A 22608-nucleotide genomic window follows, 5' to 3' on the forward strand; every position below is an offset into this window, starting at 1 on the left:
ACGCGCACCAGCGCCTCAGGGCATCGCGCGAACGCCGCTGTTGCCCGTGATTGGTCGGGGCCGCTGTGACGTCGTTGGCGGTAGTCGCCGGTCGGCGCCGCCGCATGTCTCCGTTTCAGAGCGTAGCACCATTCCTTTCTCTCTGGTAGCACGCGGTTCTGCTGTTCTGGCTTCATAGCTGAGTTGCAAGATGGAACGTTCTCGCTGTCGCCGACAGCTTGTATTGCCCCCGTACATGTTTGAACCCACAGCCGATACGGAAAACGATGGCGGCAACAGAGTCAACGACGATATTGAGTGTGCCAACAGCGAGAGCGATGTGTGCACCTTCTCGCGCGCTGGAAATCTTAGCTGGTACGCATGATTCTTTTTTTTTTTTTTTTCATGTAGCTGCACGTTGCAATGACGGGGGAAAAAATGCGCTAAAGTGTCACTGGGAACATGCTGCTGGAAGAATGCCGAAGCACTAACTTCTCATTAGATTTACACGGGTGTAATTCCGCGATGTCAAGCACCTTGCCGCTGCTTGTCTAAAGTCCCGTGGTTTTTTCAGGGTTGATACACGATCGCGAACATAAGTGCCGCGTTTCAAAGCGCGCACATGCAGTGCTGTGAGGTACAGTCATGGAAGTTGCTTATCATACACATCCAGAGATGACCAGAGGTATTATATGTGCAATATTCATACTATGGTTCGACGACTTTGCGAGTGTGGCTCGATCAAGAATCGGTATGCGTGCTCCATGCTAGTGTTGACATAAAGATATTAGGTAGTTTTAGCACCGCCGTGTGGTAAACACGATAACTGAACCGTACGTCGAATGTCACTAGGCAAGCCTACACTCCATTTTATACCTCAGGTGCATCGCTGTGGAAGCTACGCTCGAAGTCCGGTCACCAAAATTTATTACTGCGCGCGTTTCCGTCTATGCTTCGCAGCGTGCCAGCGGCGTTTGCTCGCGCGAGCATGCACGTGAAACTGCCGCGACGGGCTGCAATTAAAAAATACCGGAAAGAATTTTTTTTTAAAAAGAACGTGTTAGCAGCCGTATAAGTACACGGATGGTTTCTATGGGTAAATTCTTCTTTTTTTTTCATTCCGAACTGAGCTTATATATGGAAAGCTTTCTGAAAAATCGGGTCAAGAAACACCGAACTTTTTTCTAAGTGCGAACGCAGCCACTGCAAGAAGTATCTCAAGCCTCCACAGCGTTGCACCTGATGTATGAAACGGAGTATAGCAACGCTAGCAACAACGCGTTTTCGCATTTGTCGTAAGGCTATCCGGCTACGCTAAAACTGTGTTACCAGACGTTAATGGCTGCAAATGTTCGTATTTCTCCAGTGCATCAATGTGGGCCTAATCACGCTTTCATTAAACTAGGTGCACCTGCATGTGCTGCGTATTGATGGAAGATGAAGAGAACTGCTTGTGCTGCCAGGAGGTGCAAGAGATTAGGAAAGAAACAGAAGCGCACGCAGTGCGTAACACGTTCAAGACAATTCAGGACTGTGTGCCTCAGCAGGGCAGTACTGGAAGTGGCACTTGCCCAGAAAGGAGTCGAACCGGCTCGACAAGGCAAGAAGTTTACACACAGGTGTGACAATGATATGGCCAATGGAAAAAGAGTGATGCAAAAGCAATTTTTTTTTACAGGCAGTTGAGGTATGCAGCATACCGCCAGTTTGTCTGGCTAGTATGGAAAAAGTTGGGAAAGAAAAACCGTCGAATTCTGCCAAGCTGTGTACTTGAAGTTGTTCGGGCTTCAGTCGCGCCGATTTAATTGGAATACCGATTGCCCGCATCGTTGTCAAGCTCCGATGATAGTCACTGTCGCGGAAATGGTCCGAGCACAGCACAGTTGATTTCGTCGGCACGAACTTATCTCTCCTCACCGCACGTACCCACTGCGCTGCAAGCTTCTTTTCCTTCGGGAATTTGTGAAACACCACATCGTCTCGCCCGCCTGTGTTCGCGCAGCCGAATGCTGCACAGAACGAGGGCATGTTGGGCGCCCTTGGCTGTAGGCACTCACGCAGCACAGAAGGAAAGAACAGTTTACGAAAATCGCAAAACAAACGAGAGCGGCGGCGGCGGCGGCAGATCTCTCGTAGCGTCGTTCAGTAAAGCGCAGGACGGAAAGAGGCATGCCAGCACATGTCAGCACGCCGGTCCGCAGCTCGGTTGGCTCGGTCTCCGCCCATGACGTCACTCTCACCGGTTCTCTCCTCTGCCAACGTCCTCACCCGGCGCTCCGGGAAGCGATGGGGGCGTGTCCGCGCGGGTGATTTAGAAAGCGATTTCCGCCCGTTATATTAACAAAACGAAAAAAAAATTTCAGAACCGTAAATTATTAGGTCTGTTCTTCCCAATCCCAGCAATTCATAGAAATTGAAAACCGTTTCAGCTTCCCTTTAAAACAGTCTGTAACTGAGTCTTTCACGTCATCGTCCGACACGAATCCGGATCCCTTGAGCTGTTTTTTTTTTTCTTCGATTGCGCCAAAATGAGGAAGTCGCAAGCTGACAGGTCTGGGCTGTATGCCGGATGTTGTAGCGTTTCCCACTTGAATTTTGCCACTTTTGCATTAAACACATCAGCGACGTGGGCACGGGCATTGTCCTGGAGCAAGATGACCCCATTCGTAAATTTTCCACGTCGTTTGTTCTTCGTGGCGACACGCAGTCGATCCGGCGTTTCACACTTTCGAAAACAATTGATAGACTCTCAAGGTTTAGCAAGTTATAACATTAATAGCCCCTGACTATTGAAAAAAATGTCAACAACACATTTCCGGCGGAAATGACGCCCTTTGCTTTCTTTGGGAGTTGTCAATTAGAATGTTTCCACTGCAGGCTTTACCGTCATGTTTCAGGCTTGTAGTAGTGGCATCATGATTCGTTCCCGGTCACAATTGCAGACAAGAAGTCGTCACCCTCATTGTGATACTAGACCAGATGAATGTTGGGCATCCATTGGGCACACAAGAGCCGATAACCGAGATGTTAATGAATTATGATGTCAACCAAGCGTGTCTGATGTTCACACGCTCTGCCAGTTCATCGATGCTTATCCTCCGTTCTTGTATAATCAGCTCATTAACCTTTGCAATTGCGTTGGGGGTGATTGCATGGCGGCTTTGGCCCGGTCTTGGATCGTCTTTGCCACTTTCACGTACTTCGTTTAACCATTTCCTTCAACGCTTCACAGTGGCCAATGAACTAATTTGTATTAAGTGCAATAACAATAAAAAAACATAACTAGCCTACGGCTACGGGTCCAAACAGTACTGGACACACTTTTATTGTGTTTTCATGGATAAATAAAGAATGTGAATTTGAAATGCAATGTCCAGCGTACACGGCTGCCACACGGCGACTAATTTCTTTTTGGGAAACACCTTCAGCTGTTAAAACCTCACGACACCGTGCTGTTCAACTTTCGGAGCCTCCATTATGTCACGCAACCTTGTTCAACCCAGCGTATGAGAGCATTAAAGGACACTTCTCCTCACACCTGCGTGTCACTTCTGTAAATGTGGGATGCCTGTGTGCTACGCGTAGGCCTCGCAAATAATTAACAGAACCATTATTGCGCGGGGTTGGTTGGCTCACTTTCGTTAGAATCACCCTCATACATTAGAAATGCGAAGATTAATTAAATATACAAATGCGAAGACACAGCTTGAGATAGGGCAAAAAATGGTCTCTGGAAACAAAGTTAACTGCACGTATACACAAAACCTCGCAATAGCTTATTTAAATATACGTATAAGTCTCCAATAAATCTACCTATCTAAGAAAAAGCCACTGTGTCTAATGCGTCAAACAAGGAAAATAAACATGTTTCGCAATCACAGATTCACAGATCACAGAACCCCCCCCCCCCCCCCCACTCCCGCTACTCTCCCTGATGTACCGCGCGCGATGGAAGGCGGCGCGCATCCTCCCCGCTTTTCTCCCTTACGCACGCAAGACTGAGCCACCATAGTCGGCTCACCCATGCCACCCCCCCCCCCCTACGCTTTCACTCGCACATGCCGCATGCGGCGCGCGGTCATGTTATTATTGCCCATGGACTTCAGACGGAACATGAGGGTCGCGGCGACGGCAGGAATGCGCCTGAGTGGCCATATAATTTCTATCGCAATAATACAATAAGAGGAGCTGGCAAATGAAGTATCCCGCGGCTCATCACTTTCCGCAAAAGAAGAAGCAACAAAATCCAACTTTCACCATGCGACAATTCCCTGCGCCGCGACAATGTCATTTTTTTCTCGTGTAGTGCGGGGGCACAGAAATGAATAAAGGCAAAGGAAAGCATGTTGGCCATTATCGAATGCCTACTTTCGGCACCTAATGTAGCCGCCGAAGAAAACTTGACAGGCTTGGCCCACAGAGAACCGTACGCATACTGTTCGGTATCCTAAACCGGCGAGACAAGACTTTCTGGAGGTGTTGCGCTCAAGCGAACGCGTTGCAATACGTCCAGTCCCCACAGTGATGGCGGCGAGCGACCATTGTTTCTTTTTCTCGTCTGCTAGCCATAGGACGTCCAAAACTATGCCAGGCAGAAATCCACTCGGCCAGACAAAAACGAACCCGCACCGAAGTGGGCCGCTCGGTGGTCGGGGCAACGCCAGAAAAACGCATGCGCTCCGGATGGCTCTGCAGCCCGAAGGGTAGCGAGAACAAGAAAATTGAAAAGGCTCAATGTGTCCGGGTGAATCAAAGTCAAAAAGTTGAAAAATCAATAAGAACGTAGTTGCCTTTGCTGGCTTTAGTGTCTTGACAGGGATGCTTTGGCGTAGGTGAAAAAAATATTTTTTTCTGTGACATGAAGGCACATGAAGGCATATGCACTATATATGTATTCCTTAATCTGCGCGGTAATGTGATTGGACAAACAAAAATTGAAGCATAAATGTCTTTTACACATAGTCATTGTATAATGTACACATTATCTTGTTTATTTGTATTTTGTACATCGTACTTGCTTGTTTCTTGTTATATTTGCTTTTTTCGTACATCGGATCATCACGTAAGCCGAACGCACTTAGGAGCGAGAGCCCCTGTCAGGCCAAATGGCCTTTAGCTCTTGTTTCCTCTTTCTGTAATGAAGAAAGGAAATAAACTTCAAACTTCAAATGAACCACCGCAACGCTTCGTCTCATCGGACCTCACTGCATGCTTTGTCAACTTGTTTGATAGTGCGTTGATTCGGCTTGTCTCGCTGTATGTTTCGATGTACGACTCTATGAAAGTCATTGCACCTTTGGCGCCAAGTGTTTATAAACCCACAAAGTTCCGGAACTGAAAATCTGAAGCATCACTTTAGTATTGTCAATGCACCTCTAAAGGTCGATGAGAATTTTATACCCATAAGGTTACGGAATTGAAATTCATGCGCTCCGTAGATTCCGCGGCCTCCTCGAGGAGCCCGCTCACCATCAAAACGCCCTTGAAACTTTGTGCTCGGATGGGGCTCCTTGCGCTATGTGATTCCAGGTGTATGGGCGTGGCCGCGAAATGCTGCCAGAGTTCACAGCGTACGCGCTGAGATGTCTTCTGGAGCGTGAAAAAGACATTCTAGACAAAATCCAGAAGGATTACGGCGCCGGGGGTTGTTTTCGTTGCGGTGCATGGACAGCATGCAAACATTACGGGAGAGGGGGGGAGGGGGGGATGAAGCCCCATAAGCCCCCCCCCCCTGGCAACGCCCCTGTATTGTACATAACCATTGTCTACATTGTTGATATTGAACATCATTTAAATAATATGACAATTAGTTTGTGTAACTGTGCGTTTCCGTTGGTCTACGTGGTTATATGTTATGAATGAGGCCTCGGACACTTTGAAAACGTGCCGCGTAGGCAATGCTTCGCAATTTGGATATATTATAGTCCTTGTGGAATTGTGCCGTGATGGTGACTCAGTGTTCGTATCATTTCTTGTTGAAATACTTTTTTCTAAACACAAGCATCTGTTGCACAGCGTGTGCCGCGACCATACTTGACCTTACGGCAAACACTGTTTAAAAATTTTGTGACGTTTCACTTCGTGTACGCGGGTTACACGCGAGCTTATGTACGCCGCTAACATGCACCGCGGTCGCGGACGCTGCAGTAATGTCGACGGTGCGGCGCCTGGTGGGCTGCCGGGAAAGCACATATCGCTACAAATGCGAAGATAACGCCGAGAACATGCACAGCGACTACCGCGGCGTCGAAGCACATTTCGTCTGCAGCTCCTCTGTAGATCCACTTTAACAGGGTGGAATGGAGGCGGATTTTTTAATGAAAGGGAATGTCAGTAATGTTTTCCTTTCTTGTTGCCACTTCATCAAAATTCGCGTTTTTGCGTCATTCTCACGCTTTATTGAAAGGTTGGGCAGGATGTTTCACGAAACTCGAGCCAAACATTAAAAATATGCAAATGCCACATAGCTGGACCGAACCAAGGTAATGTTTGCCGTCGCTTGGAGATTCCTCCTAATAATCAGTCATTATTCATCTTCTGCATTATTATAATTAGATTAATAGTGTCAAACTTATATCGCGACATGCAAACTTCGCGTACAGCTTTCTGTTGCTCAATACGTGCTACATAAGTGTTCTTTCCAGCGTGAAAGAAGCCCGCAAATACGCGAAAACTACACACTTCACGTGTTTTCTAGTAATTGAACAGCATTACTCAGAGGCGAACTGTACTAGCGCGTGAAATGAAAATCCATAGTAGATTAATTAACGAGAATTTTCGGACTGTTCAAAGGATTATTGCAGGTGGCGAGTTCGCAAGGCGTATTCGCTTGCAATGATTTTTTTGTTTAAATTCTGGGGTTTTGCGTGCCAAAACCACTTTCTGAGTATGAGGCACGCCATAGTGGAGGACTCCGGCGATTTCGACCGCCTGGAGTTCTTTAACGTGCACCTAAATATATGTACACGGGAGTTTTCGCATTCCGCCCGCCGTGGCCGGGATTCAATCTCGCGACCTGCAATGATTTATCATTGTGACTCCAGTTTCAACACATTGATTCCCAAGTGTGCGTCGAAATACATGGACATTCCAGTTACATTTGTGCTTCAGTGCATAAAAGGGCATTTACCACAAGTATCACGGCGCATATCTTCACACTCATGTGGATCTTAGAATTAATTTCAAGTGAATATGTCTGCAAACTCGCCAGCTAGTCCGTAAATTACAATATGTGCCACAAAGCAATTAGAACGCTAACTACTAAGCTTTTGCTCATTAGTCGATTACGTATTCAGACTTTTCGTAATTTTCGCCACATTGAGTAATTCAGCTCAAGCACTGTTACGCTATCTGCCAGAGACGATTTTTTTTTAATGTTGTATGGTTTAAGAAAGCCTCGTATACCCAGATAGATAGGTAGGCCTCTAGAGAGACTGTTCATTACACATAATCCTAACAGACACAGATTAATAGGCATATTGACGAGACCAAGTAGATTCATAGGTAAAGCAATAATATTTAAGCACACTAATTACGAATATATCTTGCGAACAACATCAAGAATCGAGTCCACCAATTCGGCAACTTCAGTGTAGCGACCTTCTGCCCAGTTGTTGCCACCAGCCCTCTGGCCGAACAAAAAGCTTGTCTGGACGGTCTAGCTGCCCAAACGCTTCCGACAACAATGCGTCCATTGTGCGAGGTTCCAGGTCACCAAGAATGGTTCGGGGCACCTTTTCGCCTGCAGGAGGACCAGAAGAGTCATTCTAGTAAACGTTGACAAAGTTGACAATTGCAGGTCAGAGTCGCCGTGGTACGTTCCAGTCTTGTCTATGCCATGTTCACCCCAAATGTCTTCCCCAACTTTCGCTCCAATTTTAATCCCACACTAGCCAGCTTTCATATCCAACAACAGACGGCACACTAAGGCTAACACTAGAGGAACCATCAGCCGCAATCTGCCAGCCTGCACCGAACCTGCAGGTGTCATACGGGCAGATTAGATGTTATAGCTGCAGATTTGCTGGCTGTCGCGTTTGCACGTATGCCCCAACACACGAATGTGGTGGTCTGTGCTGTAAATGAGCAAACAGTAAACAGAGCATAATTAAAACACAACACAACAAAAAGATCAATGAGACGCAGCTGGCTGGTCGTGCTAGCTGGGCCTCCGGATCGGCCGTCACTCCAGCGGTCTTTCAGCTGCCGGCGTGGTCGTAATCATAATCGTAATCGAGAGACCTACATGTGACCGCAGCGTCTTCACGGAATGCGGCACCTGTAACCTCTGCCTGGTCTATCCGTCCCCCACACGGATTCGCCAAGAAGTTGGTACGGGTGTAGTATTGACAAGCCGTAGCTTACAAAATTTTTGTATCAAATAGCATAGATATATGTACACAGCGCCATCTCCATGCATGTAGACAATGAGACAATCTCAAGTTTTGGTCACGCATTACCTCCTCTAACTAAACATGAATGAAAATAGCCGAGTCGCTGCTGGTTTCATCGCTTCGAATATCATTGGAATTGACGGGTGGTCTGCGCTCATCGTTTGTACTACCGTTGTGTCGCACATAGTGATTAGCCCTGTCTCAAAAGTATGTGGCAACAATATGATTAAGCCGTGAATAGGTGGCGCCGCCGCGCATTGTTCCCCACTTTTGAAAATTATGAGCGAGCGAATGTACACGAACATGAAAGATGTTTTCGGTAGGATTGAAACAAGATATATTAATTACAGTGCACGTAGCGCAAACCTTTGGTGAAGTTAGATGTAGTTAGTGGGATTACTCGGGGGGAGGGGCTTCTGCGCATTCTGAATGAAAGACTGAACACGCTGTTGTTGTCATAATGCATAGCAAGTTGCACTATGCTTAAAAAGTGATGTGAAGACGTACTTTCATAGAAGTCACATTTTCAGCGTAATGCCTGCTACTGAAGTTGCTAGGCGTTTTTTGATAGCGTACCGTTGCTCTAAGAAAAGGACTGCCATGAAAATTCGTTGTCAGTCCCTTTAAAAACTACCGCTGTGCATTTTTATACTAATGTAGTTAAGAGGAAGGTTTAACTTGGGAACTGCTATTCACATATTGACATATGTGAATTGAATACATCATTTTCTCGGCAACTGCACCAATTTTCATAAGGTTTGCTACACGTAAAGTGTGAAAATTTAATAACTGTAGGAGGTTGGTGGGGGAGTTAAATGTCACAAATATTACCAAATAAAACCAAGGAACTCGGGTATTCACTTTTTACAAGTATAACTGACAGGTGAGTAAGATATATCAAAATTATGTAAACTGCACCTACTAATACACTTAAAGAGGACGAAGTTGACGTATTATTCAAAGCTATTAAATCAACTACAAGATTGCAAGTAGAAGCTTTGCAAAACCCCTGTAAAGGTTGTTAGAATTACACGTGAGCTTTTTATTCCTAAATCAGACTTGTCTGCTCGAGATGGCAAATGCATTCTGTAGAACTACATGCGATACCTCTTTCTGGTGCATTGGGCTTCTATTATATTGAAATAACAATTACGGCCATTTTTTTTAAGGAAGCGAGGTCCTACATAGTAACTAAGCTTCTCTCAGTTGCTAGAATTGAACTTTCTCTCTGGAATGCGATAGATCTCATTAAAATTATCCCAATGGTTGCGTCATGCGCACCTATGCGCTTTACATGTATGTGTGAATATTGACAGCACAGTTGGCCCCAAGCTAAAGCTCCTTTTGAATGCTCCGTTTTAGATAAAGCCTGCTGGCTACTTGAGAAGCCAGGCAAAAATAAGGGGACGACGTTCACCTCACGGTGCGAAGCAGCGCGGTGTAATCTCTCCCTCTTGTTTTAGTCTGCCTGCGCTGAATTGCTTTTAAGTACGTGCTGTGCTTGAGCAGTCCAACCACGATTCCATTGCACCTGCCAAGATATAATACCTGATAAGAAACACTAGCCGAAATGCTGATGCATAATTTTTTTTTACACATCATAGGATACTAAACAATACCAGTTCAAAATTGACTGTCCTGCATCAGGCTTGCTCTAGAAAAAAAATACCTACAAAATAGACTTCTCAGTGCTTGTCCCCACCATGTATTCGGTTCTCTTCTTTCTCTTCTTTTAACAGAGGACGACGTAGTCAAGCTGGGCTATGTTGCGTTGTATTAATAAGGTTCTTTTACGCCAATTAGAATATGACGCAGTTGTGATGTTATGATTTGCTGATGCCTTAGTATGATTTTGTGACGTTAAATACAAAATTAATATCTTACGTGGTAAAACCACTACTTGGTTATGAGCTATGCCGTAGTGAGGGGCTCAGGAATAATTTTGACCGCCTTGTTTTACTTGCACGTAAATTTAGGTGCCCACAAGCGTTTTTGCATTTCACCACCATTGAAATGAAGCCGATCGTGCCCGCAACCTTGAGTTAGGCTGCGCCACGCCGTAGCCACTGGGCTATACTGCGGAGCCATGCCACAATTCACGTTAAGTAGATTTGTTTAGCAGTTTCTTTTAAATAAACACTTCGCGTGTAACAGCCGATGTGGCTGTCATAGCTTAAATGATGAACGTTCAGAGATCCCGCTTGGAATAAGCATACGTTGAAAAAAACTTCGCAAACAATTTCATTCTTTTAGCCTTTTAGTGGCTCAATCCTTCAAGTGATGCGAGCTTGCGTTCAGCAGCAGAACGGGAGAGCCTCAAAGCCGTCATGGCGAGACTTAGCGAAGTGCTTGTATTAGGCGAGACTATAGTTAGCTAGGCTCGCCCTTTCAGACAATCCATTCGGTGTGCTGAAAATTCAGTCACATTTACTTTTTTCTCAGAGAGATAGCCTTACAACGAACTAGGCTAATCTAGTGTTTCGTTATGAACCTGCACGTTGACTCCGTGACATGGGCTTTCTACTCATGGACACAAGGTCGCAGGTTTCCTGTGACGACAAAATGCAAAACATCTCGTCAACTCTGCTTTATGTGCACGTTGGGCAAACCCAGGTGGTCACTACCACGTTTTTGATAACCTACCGCGCAGTTTCCAGGCGTTTTTTTTTTTTTCTGTGACCTTTAAATATATAAAAAGAGCATGTTCTCGAAATATGGTGCTCATCATATAGCTGTTGTATATTACCTGTTACTGCCCGTGTCTTCGCACTCGGTCTTCCCTGCGCTGGAAGCTATTGCGGAGCTGGTAGCCGCCACCATCGCGTCCTGCGAACATTTAGGCCCGAACAAAGTCAGCCAGCTTCCCATCGGTCACGCACCTACATGCGATTATCGCATCGAGAGCCTTCGAACATTATATTGCGATTTGCCTTTAACGGTTCACTAAACAAAAACACCGTTTTTCGGCATGCTGATATTCGGTATGCTGGCTACAACCAGTGGTACAACCTACGCATGTTTGTTCGACCAATGTATTGCGCTGAGCCCTCGCATGACGTTGCTAGAATAAATTAAAACGTTACGGTAATGCCATGGTCTCTAATTTTGGTGTGCACTGAGCACCCGAACACAGTAGCTGGGAGACCGATCAGTACTCGGCTTGCCCACGTGGTATTCCCGACCACGACTGTCACATTCCGATATTTGGCAGCGTCTAAAAACGTTGGAGCGCGTTGAATAACTCCAAGCGGTCAAAATCAATCTGTAGGTGGTCACTATACGTACTGGCTGAGCGCAGCTGCTCTTCTGAGACGCTAGCCACACTCAACTGGTTGATCCATCGGTGAGCCAATAATTGAGTATTCAATCAATGATACACTCAATTCAATCCATAAATAAATAAATAAATAAATAAATAACGAGCTCGAATGGGTCAATGTCTCTACTTTACACTTAATTTGCAGCAATTTGCGCTATACTCTTTTCGAAACCGTTTCAGCAAGGGGGCCTTTATTAAGGAAGTACAGAACAGTATCTGGGACAATCAGGCTTGTGTTAACAAGAAAGAGCCAGAAAAATCACATTAAGCACTGTAAAATAGCATTAACAAGTTTGAAAAAAGCAAGACAGATACAATCGAACATATAACTAACTATACCGAGTGAGAAATCGTCACAATAAGACGTAATACGCGAGACGGATGTCCAGTCGAGTAATCTCCGAAACTGAGGCGCACAAATTCGCAAGCAATCAAGCAGTACCGGTGCCTGCGAAGTCGACGAGTCCACAGAGGCAGCAGCGCCCTCCGTTATACGCGCGCGTGCGGGAGTCGTGGCGACTGTGCGCTGCCTCTGCGTCGTCAGGCCGCCCACGTTGTGTAGCAGTGGTTCGCAGGGCACCTCGCAGCCTGTGGACTCCGACGTCGGCCACGTGGTGCCGGTCGTCGCGAGCCACGACGACAACGACGACGATGACTGCGACGACGACGACAACGACGACGATGACGACGACGACGACGACGACGACAGGTTCGCCTTCCAGCCCTGGCCGGTACCTACGCAGGAGGAAACGATTATGATGGTGGCTCTGCGTAGCGGGGACCGGAACGCGTGAAGTAAAAAAAAGGAAGAAATCTGGCATATTACGCGCCAAAACCACTGTCTTATGATGAGGAGCGCCGCGGTATGGGACTCCGCAGTAACTCTGACCACCTTCGCTTCGCTGGCGTGTATCCAATGCACGGTGTACAAAGGCGTTTTTTGCATTTCGCCCCTACTGACATCGGCCGCCGCGGCCGCAATTCAGTCCCGCCACCTCATGCTTAGTAGCAAAACGCCATTGCCCCTGAACCACAAAGGCGGATGTGAACGCTTGTGGTATAATTTGCATTATTTCTACCGTACTTACTCGTGTAAGACCCACTCTTGTGTAAAACCGGAAATCTCCCCTTTTGAGGTCGAAAACTTGAATAAAAAAACACTTAGGTGACCTCTCACAATGCATGCATTAGCACATGCAGCACCCGTCTTGGGCAGTATGCTGATAAATTAAGCAGTCAGTTCGCGAGCATGAGCGTTTCAGAATGAAGCGGAACTATAGCACTGCTTCTGAATCTTAAATAAATGGGCGTGCAACATGTAGCAATATCATCCGCATTTGCAATATTTTTATGGGATTAGAGAAGTCGTCAGTAGTGTTAGCAGGTAGTCACGTGCCTGAATAGTCTACTGCATCCTGACGAGCTTCCTACAAAAAGCGGGAGCAGCGCTAAACGCGATCGATAATAACTAAAGTTCGTCTAGTTAGTGCTTGTTCCCCAAGTGAACATAGTGCGAATGGGAACGCAATAGATAAATAGGCAAACACGACAAACGCTGACTGCCAGCTATGATCTCTTGCACAGGACGGGGTCCATTGAGCGTGAGCCATGGTACGACGTGGCGTTCCATACGTCACGCATTTGGGACACTTACACGTAACGCCGGCTCTTGGAACCTTGTAGAGAACTTGTCGGATGCGGCATGCTTGTATGTACGACAAGTCATGCGCCGAATCCCATGTGGAACGCTACACCACGCGTTTTCTGCTTTATACGCCTCTTCGCATGGGTTATGATTCGTTCTACAAGTGTCTTTATATCGAAAGACTCGATTTACCAACCGGTTTTGACGCAGGAAGTCCAGGTACGGTTCGTTTTATGATGAAACACCATACGTCAACACATGCCCGTCGTACCAGTCAGCGGGCCAATTGCTTAGGCAGCGTGCTTTGTGTGCACATTTGCCCCCACTGTCGGTGACACATGTTTATTAACAGCGGGATCAGAGGAAAAGGTCATAGTTCGTCAGTTTCAGTATACACAGCCTCGTATTCGCATATCAAGCTTCAACTATATGTATATATGCGGACGACGTAGTATCATACGGCTGTACTAGCTGCTATCCCGCAGCCCGTTAAGTTATGTACTGATTGTGTACCAAGCGCAAATCGCATAGCACTGACATTGAGGCTACCAGGGGAACGACGGGACGAAGCGGCTGAGGTGCGAAATGAAACCATAGTAAGCTGCGTCAAGCACGACACACTATGCTAGGGCTAAATCAGGTGCTGCCCACAGTATATCTGATGGTGCATCCAAAGGCGCACGAAAAGAGAATACATGAACGCGTCTCTCTACGCGTCGCATTGTGGGGCTCTGTGCTACCTATCGAGTGCAGTCCGACATGTTCATACGTTACAGTGTCCAAAACTCTCATAGCATTCACTAATAGAGGTAACCAATAAATGTCGCAGCCGTGTATCTTAAATGGATGTACCGGGAAGCTATTGCTTGACGTGTACAATCATCCATCGATTGTTAGTTTCTAATGCTATTAGCATTCTTATGGTACCTAATGAAACTTCAATTCTCGGGTTTTCCGCGCGAGAACGACCACATGATTATGAGGCACGCCGTAGTGTGGACTCCGGAATAATTTAAGACCACCTGGGGTTTTTTAACGTGCGCTCATTGCACGGTACACGGGTGCTTTTGCATTTCGCCCCCATCGAAATGCGGCCGCCGAAGCTGGGATTTGATGCCGCGGCACCGGGCTTAAGCAGGGCAACACCAAAGCCATAGCGCCAACCCTTCTGGTTTAAGGTACTTCGCTGATTTTCCGGGAACTAATTGTCTATCCATGGATATATGCATCTGACCGTTTTCCCGCAAACCTTAGCATCTGCGTAGTCCATGGTGAAATGGGTAGTGCGTCGGGATGCTGTGCTGAGTACGCAGCGTTCGAAACCAAGCGTCAGACCAACTTGAGTCACTAGGTATGTGACTCTGTGTGCCTGTGTGCCATTCTTCACTGGACCTCTATGACGCTGACATTCGTCACTGGTGATGTGGGACAAAGTATGTGGCATGGGTATGAACGCTACTCATTGAATCTCTTTCACGCTCACATGGAGTACTGGAGTACTATGCACCACTCGGTCTTCGCTGCTCATGAATGAACCTCTTTGATTCTAAACTGGGTCACTGTGCTTGTGCCACTCTTCAATGAACGTCTTTTCCCGAATATCGGTAACTAGGTCACTGCCACTGCGAATGCGCCGCTCTATACCGACAAGAGAGATCCTTTCAATTCGCCGAGCGCGGGCTTCGCGCGGGCGTCGATGAAGGGTCGTGCAGCGTCAGAGAATAAGCTCAGTGGCATTTTGGCCAGCCGATTTCTGCCGACCGAATGTGCCAATGGGAAACCTTTGAAATTTCTCCCGTGCTTTACAGGGGTTCCTCAAGAACAGCAGTCCCACGCTTTTGCAAGCTGTGCCACAAGTGCACTGCGTATCTGCCGCCCTTCAATGATCGTTTTCCACGCCAATGCTTTAGCGAGCTGCGCCATCAATGCACTCGGTATGTGGTGCTCTTCAACGAACCTGTCGACAGTTCGGGTCTGTGAGTGTGTGCCTGTGCGGCAAGATAGGCAGCAACAAATCTGAAACTTCGCACGCACTGGCGCGCGACGCTCATGAGCTGGTCTCGGAGGTCAGGCGCGCACTTTTCGGCAGCGCCCCTAGAAAGGAATCCCGCTGCCAGATGACGCGCTTCTCACTGCTCACAAGCCTCAGCGGGACATGCATTTCGGATGTAGTGCGCAGTTCTTGTGGCGGGGTCGCAACATGGCGCATAGTGTTCATAGAAAATCTCGATAGAGACGAGTCCAGCTGGCAGTTTACACCTCATATAAAAGGCCTTTCGGCAGTGGCAATGCGTTGTGTCGGAAGTATTGCTTCAATGCTATGCATATTACTGTCGACAAGCGTGAGATGGGGCCTTCCACATTTTTTTAACGGGTTGCTTGCTAAAACTTCACGTACTGAAAGCATCGAAGATTATCGCTTGTGTCTTAGGATCGGTACAACCCATACGCCTTACTTTATTGCAGTTGTGTGGAGGAAAGCCATTAGCCGATCATGCATGTGTCTCGTGCGCGAAAGATGCAGTTGCCGCGTCAAGCACGATTCAACCGGAGCTAAATATAGCCTCTCGTTCGGCGTTCATAGAGCCCTAATTCGGCAAAACCTTAGTTTGAGAGCTTACTATGCCATAGTAGGTAGAATTAAAATTCATCACGAGTTATATAAGACCTGCAAGTGCGCAATTTCATGAACAGATCTTGCGCTTGCTCGGCAAGTTTCTATGCTCCATGTCCCCCTATATGCAATACCTTTGACGGCAGCTTAACACACACATCTCCATAGGAAGCGCAAGCACAGAAGCCCGAACCATCTGCGAGTGCGGCGGGTTCGAGTGTTGCAGGGCCGCCTCGGGCATAACCAGTATAGGGGGTCACCTCCGTACCCTAGTACCCAAACACCTTCTGCAATACAAATGGGCACACTACAAATAAGGACCGAGTACAAATGCAAAATTAGATGGTGAGACACCCGCTAGCTGTAACATAAATTATGCATGTAAGGTTTACAGCGCGTGAATAAATTCCTGGCCTGTTTGTTTGTCACTTTTGTACCATAGCGATCATACACCCTCTGCAGCACACACAAGAAGTTTCATATACGCCAATACGGTTGCATTCTAACGTCGGCTATCCAATCGTTTCTGTCACTCACCTCCGCAGCGCTTGTAATGACCCGCCTCTCTTGGCGCCGTGACCGTGGAATTGCCCCTGGGTCCTATGGCAGCAGCAGCAGATGTCGTGCTGGTCGGGGAAGACGTGGTGTGCGGCCTGACATTGCTTTGGAGTCCTATGGCACTGGCACCCTTAAACATCACATTTCCGGCCTTGACGGTTGCCGTGTCGTTCTTGACATTGCGACTAACACTTCTGGCTACCGCGGCTACCGGGACCCCGACCTTGGCCAGAGCTAAAGCGACGACCGCCAGGCGGCACATCCTGGCGTAGCTGGCGTGCAAGAATTGCGAGTCGAGTTAAAATATTGTTCCATTATATAAACTTGTTATATAATAAACGAATTCTGCAGAAGCTTGTTTACAGGAAGAAAAATATTGAAAAGCAATGTATTTTTATTCTCCCGACAGTAGCAGAAGAAAGGTTTTTGAGAAAAGAACAAACGCGCACTAGTTTGCATTGCAGACTTGACTATATATACTTCCGGATGGATGCCAAGATTTTCGCTTTCATACAGCGTTGGATACAAAAAAAATACTGGATGGCGTAGAGACTGGACCATTATATAAGAAAACACTCTATTTGACTGTAAGGCCAGCTAATTCTCCAAATGTAGCTCACCAGTTATGCCATGCTTAACATGCTTATTCTCTATGGATGCCGGAAGCCAAGCAACATTGCAAACGCGTCGTTGCTTAGTAATAACACATTTCACAAACGCAGCGCTAATAGGACTACATTTCACTGCTGGTCTTCCATGTTGTTGCGAACTTACTGAATGCAGTTTGTCGTACGACCGGTCATATGAAAAACCTCCTTCATCAAGCTTCTTTCTAAACTTGCGAAGAGAACAAGATAGTTGGGACACATGTTTCCTATACTAAAGATATGTTCGTATGGTACAGCTCCGCGTGCTATTTTACCTACGACTAAAGGGTACGCCCACATCCGCATCCAACGAATTTTCCGGGAATTCCAAGAGCTCTTTCCTAATAGGTTTTTCAGAAGTACAAGCAGCCTTACTTCTACCGCGTTGTTCGAAAGATCTTGTCATTCTGACGCACGTGCTTCTGCCGCAATTGCAGTTGCGTCAGCTATATTCAATCCGTTAGACGGCGCATTGGAAAGATGGCTGATTGAACTGTCCTAATATTTTGGAAGAGTCGTTCCTAGATTGCCAGATGCCTTGGTTCGGCCAGCTGGTTGGCATGCAGGCTTCGACCCACACCGAGCAGTCACACGAGGCCGCAACACGGCTCTATACTCGAATGTACTTACCTTTTGCTGTTCACAGAATCCGCCTCGTGGCGTGGAATGGCAGGCTCTTGCGGCGAATCGGGTCGTGACTCCTGGTAGGTCCACATGTAAACCTGTGCGTTAACGCGAGTTCCTTTCATCGGCTTTCTGTATCGCTTTAAGAAATAAAAGAGACACAGTGGTAAGTTTAGCCACCATGCGCCGTCAACAAGGTTATGTCTACTGAACTTATGTTACACCATATTGCATGTAATTCTGGGGTCCACAATTAAGAACTCTAAGCAACAGGTAGTTTCTTCTACATGTCTCGAAGGTCACGCTTTCGCGTACTGCAGGTGCCGAAAGCGATGTAATGACTGCCATGCTTATGACACCACTTAACGGTTGTTGCCATTAGTGCGCCTCTTGGATCATCCGTCCTCGACAGTGCTAGACTGCCTGATGTTGTGCTTTCAGTCAATGTGATCTTCGTATGCAGCCTCTCGGGCAGTCCAAGACGGCAAATCGAAGAGGCTTACCCCCGTATTCAGAAATGACGCCTGTAGGGAACGTGCCCAGGACGCTCATTGGGTTTCCTTCGGCACGTTAACAACAGGCGTCGTTTAGATGGAGTCAAGCATGGGCTTCAAATTAAGATGCGTTTCTAAACACGGGGGCTAGTCTTGCGAGCGTTTCCTAGAACGATGCTCGCCCGGTTTTGTTTCCGGTCAGGAACGCAATGCGCGTACGTCTCAGCGTGATATATCCTTCCTGAAAGCGAAGTAGCAAATGGGACCTTTTAAATGGAGGAAGCACACATAAACTTTACTATGTTTACTGCTACGCTACAACATTACACCTCGGAAGTTTCAAGAGTTCACAGAAACTGCTATTCTTGCGGGCCCATCCTCAAACGCTATGCACTGGGTACTTTCAACTCAGGAAAGATGTATCGTTACGTATTGCGTTCCCCTGTCCGAGGAGTACCTGTGACAGAGCACTACATGAAGAGTAGTAAAAGTGGTCACATTTGTCCTGGGGACAACGTTACGCCTTTACTACAGCAGCTGCCTACCACGTTGCCTACATTTCACTACCACGATCCTGTTATGAGGCACGACGTAGCGAGGGGCTCCGGAATAATCGTGGCCTGCTGTGCTTCTTTAGCATGCGCATGAATTTAGGTACACAGTGTCACTGCACTGCTCCTCCATCGGAATGCACCTCCATGACACTATCGGGTCCGCTAGACGTAGCCATTGTTTCCCGGCTTATTATTCTTGGATCAATAAACTGTGACTTGTCATATACGTATAGCTTTGGGTTAGTGAAGCTGCTCGAAGAAACGACGCTGCACCTCGTGAGCACTCATGCGGGTGTAGCGCACGCATAAGAAGTCACGGATGTGCTACACACATTGCTTTAAATATGTTCTGTGCACACTTAACTATTACACGTATTAAATGCGGCTGAACAGTCATCACAGCCACGGAATTCGTCGCAAGTCCGCGTATTTAACGCCGCCGCTGTAAATAGCGCATTGAATTCCGCAGCTGTACACTGAGGCCGCAACTTAGGCACATTGCTTGCATAGGGGAACCCAGCAGTAGGTCGGTACGTCGAATTTCAGCGAAAGTACGCTGCACAGATGGTGCGGGTTAGCTTAAGAGCTCACTGTAGCCGGGACTATAAATCGCCGCGGAGGACGGACGCTTTACGTAGATGTAAACAGGGAGAGTGAAAATCGTGCAGCCGAAGAATCGCGTCTACGCCTGGCGCACAGCCACAGAAAAGCAGACGCAGCGATTAAGCACAATAAGTATTCCATTCGTGTCATTCCCTCGTGAAAATATAGTTGGACAGTACATAGACCATCTATAACCCATTTGTCAGAATTTTTCAAATATTCAATCAAGAGCGTGAGATGATATCTATAAGAATATATAGAGATTCTATCGATATGCATATGAACGTTTAATATACCGTAATGGTTGAAATTGCGAGGCAATAAGTCATTGGACTGTCTATAGATCAGTCTATGAAGATTGTTTGTAGATACTGCATAGACAATACTCAGTGAAAAATGTAAGGCCGTAAGTCTGTCCAGTGATTAAAATCACGTAGTGATTAAAATTTGTCTCTATAATTTGTTTAAACACTGTCTATCAACCTTATAGGCCAATGACAACGGACGTCCTATGAACTGCCTGAATACCAAATGTTTGTAAAGGTTAATTGCCCCTTACGTCAGGCGTGCCCACGCAGAAGAGCTGCGACGATAGCCCCGTGATGATAAAGCGTCAAGTTTTTAACTTGAATGTCTAAATACCCAATGTACTACGGTCAATACGTTTTAACTTTACACTTCAGGTCAACAAACCTCATCAAGTTAGCTTCAGTGCATGCCAATCATAAATATTCCTGCGTTACCATGTAATTTTGCATGAACTCCTGCAATAAAGCTCTCTCTTAACACTTTCAACCTCAGTGTGCTGTACGTGGCCACAATGTTGGTCTTGCCAGAAAGCAATCAGGCGCATATGCAAGCGCTTTTCATTTCTTAACAAACTTGAAGCATTAAAAGCAATTTCAGCAACGAATCTAAGAAAGCAGTGCGCCCAAGTAAACGTTGGCCGGACAGGACATCCTATGGGAGGCAGGGTTTCGCCAAGGGCACTAACTTTGTCAGCAAAGGACTCTGCTCAAAGCAACAGTGGTTTCCTTGACAGCGTCATTCACTGTCCTCCACAGAGTTTCCTACAAATATTGTCTCGGTACACATAATATCATATCAGTGGAAATTCTGGCACTAGTGTGCGGAAGCTGCAAGTGTGGCGGCTGAGCCAGTAAGGTAACATGGGGTTTGCCTAAACCTCGTTCTGTTTGCTTCAAACGGCTCCGCGACTTTCGAAATTGTTCATTTTCTACAACGGATTGTGCTCGAAATCCAACAATTCGTTAATCATTATACATGCACACAAAAACTAATAGCTTGCAACGCTTAAAAAGCATATTCATCTTAAGTTTAGAAAGATAAAATGGTAATAAATAATGGCACAGAAACGTTTGAAATCCAAGCGCGGAGAATAGGCATATTCACATAAAAACTATCACTGCCATGGTAACGGAACGATTGCAGCGCTTGAGTTCCATTTAAGTGCATGCTCCCACACAACGGGGAAGGACAAACTGGCGCGTAGTGTGTGTGTGCAGGGCGGGGGGCAAGTAGATACATTTCCCAGCAGCCTTTACTTAGCAATATATAGAATCTCCGATTATGAGGTCTGTACAATTTCAACGGTTAATTAAAACAGCCCGTGCGGTAAAATACATGTGCCGCACGTACAAAAAAATTCACGTACGTACATGCGTACACTACGTACGTACACTACGTACGTACACTACGTACGTAAAATTACGTACCTGCGATGGCGCTCCGAAGTTTGTCGGCACGGCGCAGTAAGCGACGCTGCCGTGAGGCGTTCCGGGAGCTCGGGTCCATTCCTGCTCCTGCACCTTGATGAAGTACGGACGCGGCTGTCGCTGCACGGTAGCTCGAGCTATCGGCGAGCAATACCCGGGGTCGGTCGGGTTCACACTGGATGAATCTGAGCAGCGCGTCCTGCCGAACGCGCCCAGGTATAGAGCAGGAAACAGGCCCCCCATGATGACGGACATCCTGACACCGCGTTCGCTAAGGGCAAGGAGAAGCGGGCTCTGGAACTTGCAAGGGCTTAGCTTCGCTGACTCGGAACGCGGAGTCGGTTGCATGCGACAAGACGAACGAATCGGTTTCCGGGACAAATTTTCGGGCCTCGTCTCCGAAGGTCTCGAACGCTGGCTGCGCTGGCTCGTGCAACACGTGCAATGCGAGAGATGCGCGTTCCGCACGTTCCTGAATGCCGATGGCAGTGCCGATGGCCAGTGGCAGTCTCTTCTGGTCAACCGTCGTATATTATTTACTGTTTTTCGCATATTGTGAAGACGACGATGAAGTGCGTAACCGTCTTAGCATGCGGGTATTTTGTTGGGTTCACTTTTCAAGCAGCCCAGTGTGGCCAATCACACCTGTGGGTACGACCCATGTTTTGAGGCAACAATAACCACATCAGCGAGGCTCACAAGTGCTGAGCTGAATACACTGTGGTTTCAGTATGAGGAATAAGTGAATGTTTTCATTCGTTACAGCCAGCTAGAGAATAGACACCAGGCAAAAAAGAACTGCCGCAAAGCAGCTTGTTGACATCTGAGGCCCCGATAAATAGTTCCAATATCGTACAGTGACAGCATGCGGGCGTGTGGGAGAATGCAATGTCAAGATAATAACGATTCCGCCATGAAGAGCACAGGTTCCAATGAGAAACATCGGGGCACAAGACATGTGAAAGCGCATCCAAGCGAAAATATAAATTGTGAGGAAATGGTACATTGCAAAACAGCATAAGTGGCTACACTTTCTTACTGAAACTGAAGGAAGCTGGGCTAAGAGCAGTAATGCCTCATCTCCTCTCGTTCTTCTCGTAACCGCGTCCTGTTCTTGACGTTGTTTCCTTACGAGGTCAGAAATACACCAATCAGCCCGATTCAGTGCACTACCACATTATATTATACCGATGCACATATTGCGTCGTTCATAGAAGGTGATGAAACCGTTGCTTAAGATGGAAAGAAACCTCGTGTCTAGGACGCAGTAGCCCTCAATACAAACGATTTGCATAGAAATTGTGGGGCAGGATGTGTCTAAAAAAATAATAATTGTGAAGTCAAAATAAACTCGTTAAGAAAATTATCCTACGAAAAATCTTCAGAACAGCTTTTACAGCATTGAATCAGCAGTGAACTGCGAGGAGGTTTTATAATAAACC

General features: G+C 46.8%; 1 protein-coding gene across 1 annotated transcript; it reads right to left on the bottom strand.

Annotated features, from left to right (window-relative positions):
• Positions 1-7475: 7475 nt before the first annotated feature.
• Positions 7476-21594, bottom strand: LOC126528107 (uncharacterized). The gene is made up of 6 exons (XM_055069128.1): positions 21167-21594; positions 17786-17877; positions 16488-16780; positions 12134-12426; positions 11119-11198; positions 7476-7720 (listed from the first exon to the last, which is right to left on the bottom strand). The coding sequence occupies exons 1-6, from the start codon at positions 21512-21514 to the stop codon at positions 7690-7692; spliced, it is 1137 nt and encodes a 378-aa protein (XP_054925103.1). The 5' UTR covers positions 21515-21594; the 3' UTR covers positions 7476-7689.
• Positions 21595-22608: the final 1014 nt, after the last annotated feature.

Source organism: Dermacentor andersoni, chromosome 9 (genome assembly GCF_023375885.2).
Source record: "Dermacentor andersoni chromosome 9, qqDerAnde1_hic_scaffold, whole genome shotgun sequence".
NCBI classification, from domain to species: Eukaryota; Metazoa; Arthropoda; class Arachnida; order Ixodida; family Ixodidae; genus Dermacentor; species Dermacentor andersoni.